The 13,332-nt window shown below is 36.4% G+C and overlaps 1 protein-coding gene across 1 annotated transcript in view; it reads left to right on the top strand.

Annotated features, from left to right (window-relative positions):
* The window catches only part of NDEL1 (nudE neurodevelopment protein 1 like 1), a 99,498-nt gene that overhangs the window by 64,992 nt on the left and 21,174 nt on the right, over positions 1 to 13,332 (top strand). Inside the window, exons 3-5 of the mRNA XM_044672357.1 lie at positions 4,449 to 4,602; positions 6,222 to 6,370; positions 13,156 to 13,292. Coding sequence (XP_044528292.1) covers positions 4,449 to 4,602; positions 6,222 to 6,370; positions 13,156 to 13,292 — 440 coding nt within the window. The remainder of the gene's footprint in view (positions 1 to 4,448; positions 4,603 to 6,221; positions 6,371 to 13,155; positions 13,293 to 13,332) is intronic.

Here is a 13,332-nt window from a genome sequence, read left to right as displayed (position 1 = left end):
TTGTGAGGAGTTTTCCTTATTTGGGGAGGGTCTGGATGGTTGTTTGTTCTCCTCCTCTGTTTGCTCGGTTGTCTGGATTTTCTCTGTGTAGAAGCTGTCGAGTGTTAAAGACTTCTTTTTTTTGTTATTATTCTTTCTCTTCTGAACTTCCTGTGACTGATTAGCCATCATTAGCCCAGCAGCTTCTCAGGTTTATCCTCGTGCTCAGTGTCTGTCAGAGATCTATTGGCTCCTGAGGTCTGAGTTCTAGTTTTTTCCCAAGGTCAAGCCCCCTGGTGGATTCCCTTTCTTGATCCTCTGCAGGAGGTTCCTTTACAAGTCTCAGGGAGCTACTTCCACAGTCGTATACCAGTCTGCACTGGTTCCCCACTTAGGCTTTAGTTCCTGGTTGTGTTTACCTCCACCCAAGCCTCTGCTCAGCCGGCACTCTGCGCCCAGCGTCCTGCTCCCGCGCGCGCTCAGATTTCGCGTGCGTTTTTGACTTAATGGGGTCCTAAGTCTTGCTGCTCTCAGGAACAGGTCCCGGAGCTGCCGATGACTCGATGGGTGCCCCAAACTTGCTCTATTTCTTTTTAGCTGGGTTCGGAGCTATAGGTGAGTGTGGAGGGGGTGGGGGTGGGGCGGTTGCTCAGCCCGCGATTGAGTGAGAGCCCTTTATAGCCTGGAAATGTCTCGATTCCACGTACCTTCCACGCTGTGCCCTGTTGTGGGGTTCCTCCGTTCGTCTGGACTTGTTTTTATGTCCCCTTGAGGAGTTTTGTGTGTTTCGGTCAGGAGAGGTTAAGAGCTGCTTCTTACTCTGCCGCCATCTTAACCCGGAAGCTTCTTCCATGACTTTTTGATCCTTTTTTATTTCCATTTTTTTTCCTGGATTTTTTTTTTACCTCTTTTTTCCAGTAGGTCAATTCTCTGTTTTATGAAACTCTTTTCTTCATTGGATTTTTGTGCCTTTTTTTTCCAGTTGATCAGTTTTGCTTTTTTAACTGTTATTTTTTTTTGTATTACTTTAATTTCTTTTTCTCATTTTTCTCCAACCTGTCTTATTTGATTTTTTAATTCCTTTTTGAGTTTTTTCAGAGCTTGAGACTAATTTCCATTTTTCTTTGAAATTTTGCATGTGGTTGCTTGGATCTTACAGTATCCTATTTCTGTTCCATAGAAATTTTCAAGGTTTAGGTGTTTCTTTTGCTGTTTGCTCATTTTCCCTAGCATTTTTTGGCTTGTGGACTGGGAATTCTGAAAGCTGATGATTCTGTCTCTTCTGCTGCTGGCTTGCAGGACTGTGCCCTGTGAGCTATTTTACCCTTGGAGCTAGGTCTTCACTACAGCACAGACTTGAAAGTCCCAAGGGCTATCCTGGGCCTCACTGAGAGGTGGTGCCAGAGCCTGGGACTACAAGGAATGGATCTGGGGTCCAGGGTACTCTCTGGTTGGTGGTGTATGCAGAATCCTGGGATCCTGAAGTTGGCCTATGTCCAGGCTTGGAACCTGGTGCAGTAGGTTGGGGGATGGTTGGCCAGCCTCTGTATACAGTTTTGCTTCTAGTTCCCCCTTGTCCTGTGAAAATTGCCTCTTTCTGTTTACCTTTCAAGTTTATTCAGTGGAAGAACCCCTTGGAAGGATTATTAGAGCAGCTTTCTCCTTTTGCTGCTATTAAGCCACCATCTTGGCTCCACTTGGCTCCACTTCCCCCTCCCTGTATCTGAAATGAGATTGTTATAATTAATTTTCCTACTTACTTGGGCCACTATTATTTCTTCATTTATAATGCTCATAATCAAAAGATTCTTTTCTCTCACCTTTCCTATTTCTTACTGACATAATTTCTCTACCACAAATTAGGAAATCAAAACAACACTACCATAGTTTATTTTTCTTCTATAGAACTTACAGATCCTGTGATATTGGAACTGTGATATTGGTTTTTGCGTCATATTTGTTAAAATTAATGGTTTGGCTACATATATGAAAATTATAAATCTTTTATTTATAAAATAGAGAAATACAAAAGGGTAGAAAAGACATTAACCTATCTAACTAAATATTGCTGCAGTGCTTGGCTCAGCCAGGACTTGTTAACCTTCAATCAGAATTAAACTATCTCCAGAAGACCAGAAGGGAAAACCAGCTATCCACTCACCCAAGACAGTGACTGGAGCTGAAGGTAACTCCTGAGACCGACTTTCTTCTTTGAGCCGACCTTCTTGAAGCCAACTTCCTTCTTGAGTTCACTCTCTCCTTCTTGGAGTGACTCTCTTCTTGGAGTTCTCTCTCTCCTTGCCTCCTTCACCAGCCTGTCTGCTTTTATGGTGGTTTCCTGTCCCTGTCCCTTTTCATGGGGGCCAATCACAGTTTCCAAATTGTCTGAGTTGTCACCTTTGTCTTCACACCTTTCTGAGTGTGTGAACTCTTCTTCTCATCTAGCATCAAGTAAGGTGTGAACTCACTAAATGGTTTTCAAGCTTCTCCCACCTAGTTCAAGCTTGTTTTGATTCAAAGTTATTGCCAACCAAAGTGTTAACTCCAACTAGGCAAAGAGAACAAAGGATTCCCTTTTCACAAGTTTGAACTCAAAGAGAACCAAGAATTCCCTTTTACATTTGTATATAAAATATTCTTTTTTTTTTTTAAACCCTTGTACTTCGGTGTATTGTCTCATAGGTGGGAAGATTGGTAAGGGTGGGCAATGGGGGTCAAGTGACTTGCCCAGGGTCACACAGCTGGGAAGTGGCTGAGGCCGGGTTTGAACCTAGGACCTCCTGTCTCTAGGCCTGACTCTCACTCCACTGAGCTACCCAGCTGCCCCCATGTATATAAAATATTCTTGAAGATTTGAAGTTTGAATGAATGAATGAGAGAATTTTTAAATGCTTAACTAACTGTGCTCAGCACTGGGAATGCAAGTGGAGAGAATCCCTGCTCTTATTCATTCTAAGACAGTACATAGAAGGTTTTAGTTAAAAATTAGATGGAAAGGTCTCATGGTCCTTAGGGTACAGTATTGAAGTAGATGTCAATGCATCTTCTTTAATGTTGTTTCCACTAATAAAATTATATCCCTTTCTGATTTTTAACCATTTGGTGAGGTCAAGGACTAATTCTTTTCTGGGGTTACTAAGAAGGTAGGGCCTGAAGCACTTGAAGATGAGCAGGTTGGTAGCTTTGTCAAGAACTGATGTCAAATCCATTATTATTTATGTGACTCAAGACAAACCATAATTACCTCTTGCATACTCAGTTCCTCATTTGTAAAACAGAAATAATAATAGCTCCTACTACCAAGAATTTTTGTGAGGATAAAATTAGATGATATATTCAAAGTGCTTTGCAAACATTAAAGTACTACGTAAGTGCTAAGTATCATTTTTTAATCTATGGCTTTCTGGGATGATGGCTGTGGGGCCCAAGTTGGAAGCAGTATCAGTGTCAGTGAAGCGCATTTGTAATTCCCAGTGCTCTTGGGTTCTACCTGTCCATTGATGTCATTTGATCATTTGTTGTTGTTATGGTGAGGAAAGTGGGCCTATTTTCCACAGATATTATTGTTCTTATTGATAGCAGTGGGGGCCTATTTGAAAGCAGAACTGGTTATCTGAGGGGCAATGCCAGGTTCTGGTTGCATGCCACAGAAAGCCTTTTAATTCTTTGGTTAACTCTCAGAGCTTTCTCTTTCAGATCTGTCACTTCTTTGTTTTGACCTTACATTGTGGTTTCCATCCTTGATTTCACCATTCTGACTTTGACTTCAACAGTTAATATTTTTCAGTTAATCTTTTATTTTTTCACAGATATTTCCAATTAAATTTTCATCATCATCTTGTTCACATTTCATAAATTTAATTTCTTCCTTTATTTCCATCAGTAGAATTATTATACCCATTGATGTTCCTGCTTCATTATTGTGGCTATTGTTGCTGTAATTCATTATATTTTTCTTTCTCGTATCTTTTTTCAGGTTATTTCAGTCTATAATATATCCATTCTATAAGAGTTTTTCTTTTATTTGCTTATTATTTGATCCTTTTCCTTTTCTTTCAAAAATTTTTGGTAACCACTTTTTTTTTTTGGTTTGTTTTGCCTTTTCTGTTGCTGTTTTTGAGGATGATATGAGTTCTCTTGTGTCATCTCCTTCCATCACCTTCATTTATATAATTGTAATTTATAAAATATATGTATATGTGTTGTAATTTATATATTAATCCCTAGGCTTAATCTCTATTTGAGGACAGGGATTATGTCCTAATTGTCCTTCGAAACTCTACTGCCTATTAAAAAGCATTGCGCATAACTAGTTACTTAACATGCTTAATATGTTTGTCAAGTGCATGTTGTTTTTTACTTGAATTATTATAAACCTGTCCTCAGGTCATTAAACCTTTTTGATACAGGCCATTAAATCTTTGTGATACAAGATAAAATATAACTTTTCCTTCTCTGTTCTCACATAGTTTTCAAGAGGCACAGGAAGAGCTGGTTGAATTCCAAGAAGGAAGCAGAGAATTAGAAGCAGAATTGGAGGCTCAGCTAGTACAGGCTGAACAAAGAAATAGAGACTTACAAGCTGATAACCAAAGATTGAAATATGAAGTCGAAGCATTAAAGGTATTTGAAACTCTCATCATAAGATCAACTTTATAATTACTTAATTTTTTGTTTTAGTGAGAAATGTAAGAATTGCGCCTACTGGCTTTTAAAATGGAGATATTGATATATTCAGAAAATGAAAATGAATTTATTTATTTTATAATTAATATATTTAAATTAACTTACATAATAAAAATATTATTCATTTTATAAATTATAAATGTTTACTTTCATTATATGTCCTGTCTTATTAAGTTAGAAAATAAGAAAGTGGGGGCAGCTGGGTAGCTCAGTGGATAGAGAGCTAGGCCTAGAGACGGGAGGTCCTAGGTTCAAATCTGGCCTCAGACACTTCCCAGCTGTGTGACCCTTGGCAAGTCACTTGACCCCCATTGCCCACTCTTACCACTCTTCCGTCTAGGAGCCAATCCACAGAAGTTAAGGGTTAAAAAAAAAAAAGAAAATAAGAAAGAGATAAAGTGAAAGATAAAAGGAAAGGAGAAATGCTAAAAGGATTTAGAAAAACTATAGTTGAGTCACTGTGGAGAGTTCCATCCACTAAAAAAGAGCAGTCTAAATCTGTGACTTAGTAGTTGAAGCTTAGAGAGTTGTTTGACCATTGGACCATATATGAGGAAGCTGGAAGGGCTTTCGGCAGACTCTAATTGAATCCTTTCAAGATAAGGGAACTTAAATTCAGAGCTTTAATGACTTGTCCAGGGTTCCATAACTAGTAAGTGACAGAGGCAGTTGAACCTAGGTCTTCCTGCTTCCGAGCCTAGTGGACACTGCCTCTAGAAGAGAACATGGAGGAAGAAATTAAAAATTGATTTTTAAAATAGTGTCTTTTGCCCTCGTGGAATTAATGCAGATTTTCATATTGTAGTTTTAAGAGGCAGCATAGTTTTATCATTGGAATTAAGAGGAACTGGGCCCATTTACACACTAATTGTGTGAATAGAAGCATGCCAGAGTCTTTCTGTGCCCCTATGTAGTTCTCTAAAATACAAATTATAAATTAGGTTGGTTTAGAGAATATTCATGTTATGAGTTCCCTAGGCCAACGAAATCTTAAGACTAGACTAAAACGAAAACAGTTTGAAAGATGTAATTCTTTATTGTAGAGGTAAATATCTTCCTAGCTATCCTCATAAACCTCTTTTGATATTTAAAAGCTATTTGATTATAAGATTATTCTTGAGAAGATTAGTGCTACCTTCTCCACAGTACTTAAAAGTACTTAAACTTATATTTGTGTTCTTAGTCCTTTGCCTTGAAAGAAATTCAATTTTTTGGTGGTTAGTCTACTCTTCTGGATTTATATGAATCTGAATAAAAATTAAATGCATGTTTAGATTAAGCCTAAAGATTGAATCTATATAAAGTATTCTATTAGTCATTTACATTTTCTCTCATTTAAGAGATTATCAATATCCTAAAATTTTTGAGCCAATGAAATCAACATGACTAGTTTTTTATGTATGGTTGAAATTTATATTTAAATTTTTATGAATCAGTGCCTCCAAAATGTTTATATGGTTGGTGTACTAAACTATCAAAATTGTGTTCAATTTTTTTCTAACAAAATTGTATGAAATCTAAATACTAAGTGGCATAGCTTTTACTTTTACTTTTAGGAGAAACTAGAACATCAGTATGCACAGAGTTATAAGCAGGTCTCTGTTTTGGAAGATGATTTGAGTCAGACACGAGCCATTAAAGAACAATTACATAAGTATGTAAGAGAGTTGGAGCAGGCTAATGATGACCTGGAGAGAGCAAAAAGGTAGGTGATATACATTTAAATTTTTTCCCCTCTGTAGTTGGATTATAAACTCACTCATCTAACAGTGTGACATGAAAGCCAAATATCTAATGTTATGTTGGGTTACTTTAACAGAAGTATAATAATCTGAATGAGCTGAGTCTTGAAAGACCTTGAAAATCTACCAGTTGAAGGAACTAGGAATACTTAATGGCCCACTAAAGAGAAGACTTAGAGTTAACATGGTAACTGTCTTCAAGAATTTGAAGGACTGCCATGTAAAAGAGGCCTGGTTCTTGGCCTCAAAGGATAGGACAAGGGATATTGGGTGTAAGTTGCAAGGAGACAAATTTAGATTTGATATCAGGAAAAACTTCTAACAATTAGAGATATGCAAAAATAGAATGAATTCCACTGGAAGTCATGGACTTTTCATTGAAGATGTTCAAGCAAGGACTTTTGGATGTCCACGGGTCTGGTAGGTTGCAGAGGGGATCCTTGTTCTGGTATTGGACTAGGTGAACTAGGAGGTCACTTGCGAATTGGAGATGCCATGGTAAAGAAGATTATGGGGGCAGGAATATGAAGAATGGATTTGAGAAACAATGAATAGAAGACTAAAAGACAAGTTAGGAGGTTATAGTACTAGATAGGGAGAAATTAGAGACTAAAGTAAGGTGGTTGCAGTGAGAGTGGAAAGGACCCCTCTTTTTCCACAGATAGTTTTATTTCTTTTCTGTTTGCCACAATGCCAAGTACATAATAGGCCTTTAATAAGTACTTGCTGGTTGAGTAATTAAAAATGCATCAGTAAGATATTCAGTGTTCAAAGTTGAGGCTTTGCCAGTATAAATAAAAATTGCAGCATTAAATTTGTTTACACATTTAATGCCAAAGCCATCAAATTACAGAATAATAAAAATATTCATTTGGAAAAACAAAAGATCTAGAATATTGAAGGAAACAGTGGAAAAAAGATAGAATAAAAGCTAAATTGCACTTCAAAAATATCAAATTATAATACAAAGCAGAAATATACTCCACATTAAAGAATCAAGATGAACACTTTCGTTCTCCAAAGGAGAGTTACAGACTATGAACCACATGAAAGAGTATTCCAATTTGTTGATACTAAGGAAAATGCAATTCAAAACTACTTTGAGGAAAGAGGATGGATATATTGGGAAAGGTAGGTGATATAAAAATTATCTTTAAAATTTTATTTTAAAATGTATTGAGAACATTGCATTCTCTTAAGTTTTATGGTCAAGATTTCCTCTATTATTGCATTGGACATATGTTTACTAATTACTAGATTCCCTATGTTGTAATTCTGAGGGAAAAGTTTAATGTGAAGGTTTACCCTTGGATTTTCTTTTAGAGTTAGGTAACAGGGATTGATTATTTCTAGTTGTCAAAACAAAAACAGCTACAACATAGAAAAAAAAGGCACCAAATCCACAAAACAGTTTTCTCAGCCTAAACTCAGATTGGATTTCTTTTCTGATTTGTTTCTTCATGTTATGAAATAAACTCAATTGGAAGCATAGGCCAAGTACAAACCTCCCAGTAAGACCTGAGTGTGTTGTTCAAGTAAACCAATCTATTATTTTTTTTTTGAGAATACAGCTTTTATATTATTGAACTTTATGTATAAAATCACTTGATTTCATATAAACATTTAATGTAAAAACAAAGGTCCATTTCAACAACTCAACTTTTTCCATTTTAAAACACATCTACTGTACCGTTCAAATGCTGACCAGCTTACATGATTTCTTCAAAATCTCTTATCAAGGGTACATATAGAAAAGGCATATTTTTATGAATAGAAACAAAGGGATTTTTTCAGCTTTTATTATAAGATCACATAAAAAGTTTACTTAACAGAAGTTATTTCTATTTTTTGGGGGATCACCAACTTTTGTGCAAACAATGCTAGCCTTCTTTTAAGCATTAAGAGCATAACTGCTTAAGAAATGACATAAGCAATAATTCTAGTCCTACATCTCCCCTAAAATAATCTATTTTTTACATATGTGTACACCGTTAGCAAATTAAAACCAGAGAGAAATGCTTGAGATCCACTATCCGGAGGCATAACTTGAGTTACAAAAACTCATCGCTGGAGAGCTGAAAACTCATAAACCAATCTATTATTAATTAAATCTTAGATTAAATATGTGAGGCAGTGTGGTGTAGTGTAGTGGAAAAAAGCTCTGGATTTATAGGACTTCAGTTCATGGCTATGGACAAGTCATTTAATCTCTCTGGGATCTCATCTATAAAAAGAGGGAATTTGACTAGATGAACTCTAAGGTCACTTTCAGGTAGATCCTGTGATCTACTTTATGAAGTACTAATATTTTAAACTGTGATTTCTTTGCTTTCTGGGGACCCATTGGAAATATGAATCCATATAGGCTTACTTATTAGTTTCTAGTCCTTTTTTTGAGAGTAGACTTTCTTTAATGACCCATAGATCCCTTGGGATAGATTCCTCTATTCTGAGGGCTCTATTTTCACATGAAGAGATAGACTGGATATTTTCGTTTGTTTTTGAGGCCCATATCAAAGACATGCTATCTTGAGAGAGATCTAGGACCCTGAGGGGCATAATGGCTAGCACACTGAGTCCAGAGTCAGGATGGCCTGAGTTCAAATCTAGTTTCAGCTATGTGACTCTAGGCAAGTTACTTAACTTCTTTTTGCTTCAATTCAAAATAACTTGTTTGCCCCGACTGTAAAATGGGGATAACAGGACTTGTCTTGTAGGGTTGTTGTGAAGATCTGATGAGTTATTTGTAAACTACTTAACAGTGGTTGGCATGAAATAGGCACAATATAAATGCTTGTTCCCTTCCCCTTTGCAAATCACATTTGCTTTTCTATCTCACCCCAACCCCTCCTTCAGTTGAATATGAATCAGGTTAAATTGAATCACAGAGACACCCTTGAAAGTGAATGAAAGTGAAGGATGAATGTAAAACTGTCACAGAGGCATCTGTGGTAATGAGAGAGGACTTTAAGGTCTTTCCCTTCTGTAGCTACTGAAAGTACAATTCTGCATTCATTAAGTTTTTGACTGGTATTGCCTGTCTGTTAGCAAAGGAAAGGACTTAATCCCAGACTTAACTCTGACCTACAAAGAAAATGTGTGATATGCCTATGTCAGGAACCTTAGGAATAAGTGTTGTTTATCTTATAGTTCTGTAATATCAAGGAAAATGGGAATACAGATTAGTTAAATTCTAGATCTAAGAAAGCTGATTTAAAGAGGGTCAGAGAAAAGATGAAATTATTCTTACATTAAAGACTATAACAACTCAGGATGAGAAATTCTAAAAGTCCAAATTTTGACAATAAAAACTTTAATAATCTTAGTGACATAAAAAACCAGTGTGACTGTACAAGAATGTCTCTGAGAACAGATTTTTAAAAGGATATATACAATACAAGGAAGGAATATCACTTAATCAAAGATGAATATAATTGAATGCCATAAACTTGTGTGAATAGTGGATCAGATCTTGAAATGGGCTAAACCTACTGCAAAATATTTAGAACAGTGCTGTTTTAGAAGCCAGGAATGGATAAGCGTAGGATTGAGAGAAAATGGTATAACCGTAACAGTTGAAAGAGAAAGCTAAAGTTCCTAAGATTTAGAGCTAGAACAGACCTTAGAAGTTATTTAGTCTAACCTCCTTATTTTATAGTTACAGTAAAGATAGTCATATATGTTGTAAGTAGCAGAGCTAAGATTAAAACCCCATCTTTAAAATTAAGTTTAATTAATTTAAAATATTTTTCCATGATTGTATGATTCATATTCTTTCCCTCCCCATCTCCTACCCCCCTCCAGTAGCCAACGAGCAATTCCACTGGGTCTAATTTTTGCTACTAAATTCAGTGTTCTTTCCATGACATTATGTTGCTTCTTATTCAACTTCTACCTTGTTTCAGAAGTTTTTGCCAGCAAGGAGAATGGTTTCACTGGAAAAAGTAGAAAAAAGAGGAAATTTTAGCCCTAGGTTGATGAGTCAGGTTGTACGGGAATACCCTAACTATTTAAAAAGAGATCAGGTCTCCATGCCTACATGAATTTCATTTTAGGATGCTGAAAGAACTAAAAAATGTTATCTTTGTCCTTTGTTAGTAAGGGCAAAGAAGTCTTAAAGTACAGATGTGTTAAATGACTTGAGATGGGCAAGTGCCTTATTTCTTTTTTTATCTTCAAAATTTTGTTTGTATATTGCCTTCATGTAAGTGTGGATGTATCTTTCTCCTCCCTGCCCCTCTTAACTCAGAGGATTGTCTCTTACAGCAAGAAAAAAAAAAAGAATTTCTACAAAATTAATCAGTATATTAACTGATGTATATTTAGGATTCCACAATCATATTCCTCCAGCTTTCTAGTAGAGGATGGCATATTTTCTCATCGTTTGGCCAATTCTGATTAGATGGCATTCAGTTTCATTTTTCTTTTGTTCTCCACAAACCTAATTTTGTTTGTTTATTTGTTTCATCCTTACCATGAATGATCTTTATTTCCTCCATCCCTCAGCTCTTTACCAGCCATCACCCTCTTTCTAACTACTTGATGAAGTAGTTCAACTCTATACTATATTCTTTTTTTTTAAAACCTTTATCTTTCATCATAGAATCAATACTGTGTACTGGTTCCAAGGCAGAAAAGTGGTAAAGGTTAGGCAATGGGTGTTAATGACTTGCCCAGGGTTACACAGCTAGGAAGTGTCTGAGGCCAGATTTAAACCCAGTCTTCTCATTTATAGGCCTAACTCTCAATCCATTGAGCTACCTAATAGTTCCCTCTATACTCTCTTCTGCTCTCTAATCTCTTTACCCCATGATTGTTGATTATTGATTATTATGATTATTGATCACACCCTGCCAACTCACAACTCTGGATTACTCCCACAATCTTCTTCTTTGCTCTAATAATGCCTGGGCCCTCACTGCAATTAGGTAGTTATTCTATTCTTCCCTAAAAGACTTGCTCTTCTGTTCTCCACAATGCCTATTTCAGATGTCATTTCAAGTTTCCCCCAAAACTCTCTCCCTATACCCTTTCATCAGAGAACTTTGTCTCATACATCACAGAAAAAAAACTCCTTCCTTTCTCGTTTCACATCCCATCCGACATTCTCCTCTGCTGTCTCTGATAAAGAAGTTTCCAAGACTTGCCCCCCTACCTTGCTATCATGCCCTTCTGTCTTTTCTAGCAGATTGTTCCCACTCTCATCCTTACTATGTAATCTTCATTCTCTCCCTACTTACTAGTTCCTTCCCTTCTGCCTACAATTATGATAGCCTTTCAATTTATTTCTCCCCACTCAAATCCATCCTCCACTCTTCTTCCAAAGTGATTTTCCTAAAGCATAGATCTGATCATATCACCTCTCCCATGCCTTCTATCATACTACTCTCTGTCTCTGTCTGTCTGTCTGTCTGTCTGTCTGTCTCTACCTCCCTTCCTCCCCCTCTTTCTCACCCCCACCCCAATAGTAGACCAAATATAAAGGCCTTAAAACTCTTCACAACCTGACCTTTCCCTCCCTTTCCTCTCTATACTTTTATTCTTTTCCACACAATTTGTGATCAACCCTACTAACTTATTTGTTGTTTCTTGCACACAGCATCTCCATGCCTTTGCACCCCTATCTTTTATACTTGGAATCCTGTCTTTCCTCAGGTCTGCCTCTTACCTGACTCAATTTGAGTTGCCCCCTGATTCCTCTAGCTGCTAGTACCTTCCCCTTTGATAATATATCTTGCATGTAATTTAGTTATTTTCATCTTTAATTAAAGTGTAAGCTACTATAGGGCAGAAATAATTTTTTCTCTTTTTGTGAATGCTTAATAAATTTTAGTGACTAACATTGTTTTCTTAGCTGTGGGTAGTTTATTTCAGTTCATATAAATCTTCCCATTTTTCTCTGTGTTGTTTGCATTCTTTATTTTATATGGTGTATTAATAGTCCACTGAATTCATGTGCCATAATTTCTGAAGCTATTCTTTAGTCAGCAGGATACTAATTTATTTCAAGTTCTTTGCTCCAAGAAAATGACCTTTTTTTTTTTTTTCCTATTTTTGGCTCTGGGTTCTATCTATAATAGCAGGATATCTGAGTCAAAGGATATAGATATTTTAGTAACGTTCTTTGCATATTTCTTTCTAGAGTAGTTTAATTTTTTCATGGCTCACAACAGTTCCTCCAAACATTATCCATTCTTTTGTCATCTTTACTAATTTCCTGGGTATGGTGTGAAACTTAAGATTTGTTTTGATTTGCATTTTTCTTATCAGTGAATTTGAAACAGACTTTCATATATTTTTTTTAACCCTTATCTTCCATCTTATAATCAGTATTATGTATTGATTCCCAGGAGGAGAGTGGTAAAGGCTAGGCAGTGGGGCTTAAGTGACTTGTTCAGGATTACAAAGCTAGGAGTGTCTGAGGCCAGATTTGAGCCCAGGACCTCCTATCTCTAGGCTTGGCTCTCAAATTCACTAAGTCAACCAGCTTCCCTCTTTCATATGATTTTTAATAGCTTCCATTTGTACTTTGCAGAATTGTTTGTCCTTATCCTTTGACCACTTATCCCATTTTCTCGGAGCAAAGAACTTGAAATAAATTAGAATCCTGCTGACTAAAGAGATCATTTTGGGTGGAATAGTTAAGAAAGCAAAAAAAGCAACAATTTTGTTTTGTCTTAACTGTTGCATATGTTGCATGTAAATACTTTATTTTGTGAACATCTAATATTTTGGCCTTTATTTTTAGAGCGACAATAGTTTCCCTTGAAGACTTTGAACAAAGGCTGAATCAAGCCATTGAACGAAATGCATTTTTGGAAAGTGAACTTGATGAAAAGGAGTCTTTGCTGGTTTCTGTACAGAGGCTAAAGGATGAAGCAAGAGGTATACAGTTGATTCTTCTCTGCAGTGATTGGTCCAAAAC

This window comes from Gracilinanus agilis, chromosome 4, assembly GCF_016433145.1.
Source record: "Gracilinanus agilis isolate LMUSP501 chromosome 4, AgileGrace, whole genome shotgun sequence".
NCBI classification, from domain to species: Eukaryota; Metazoa; Chordata; class Mammalia; order Didelphimorphia; family Didelphidae; genus Gracilinanus; species Gracilinanus agilis.
Note: the sequence above shows the minus strand (reverse complement) of the source record. Positions and strands in the feature narration are given on the sequence as shown.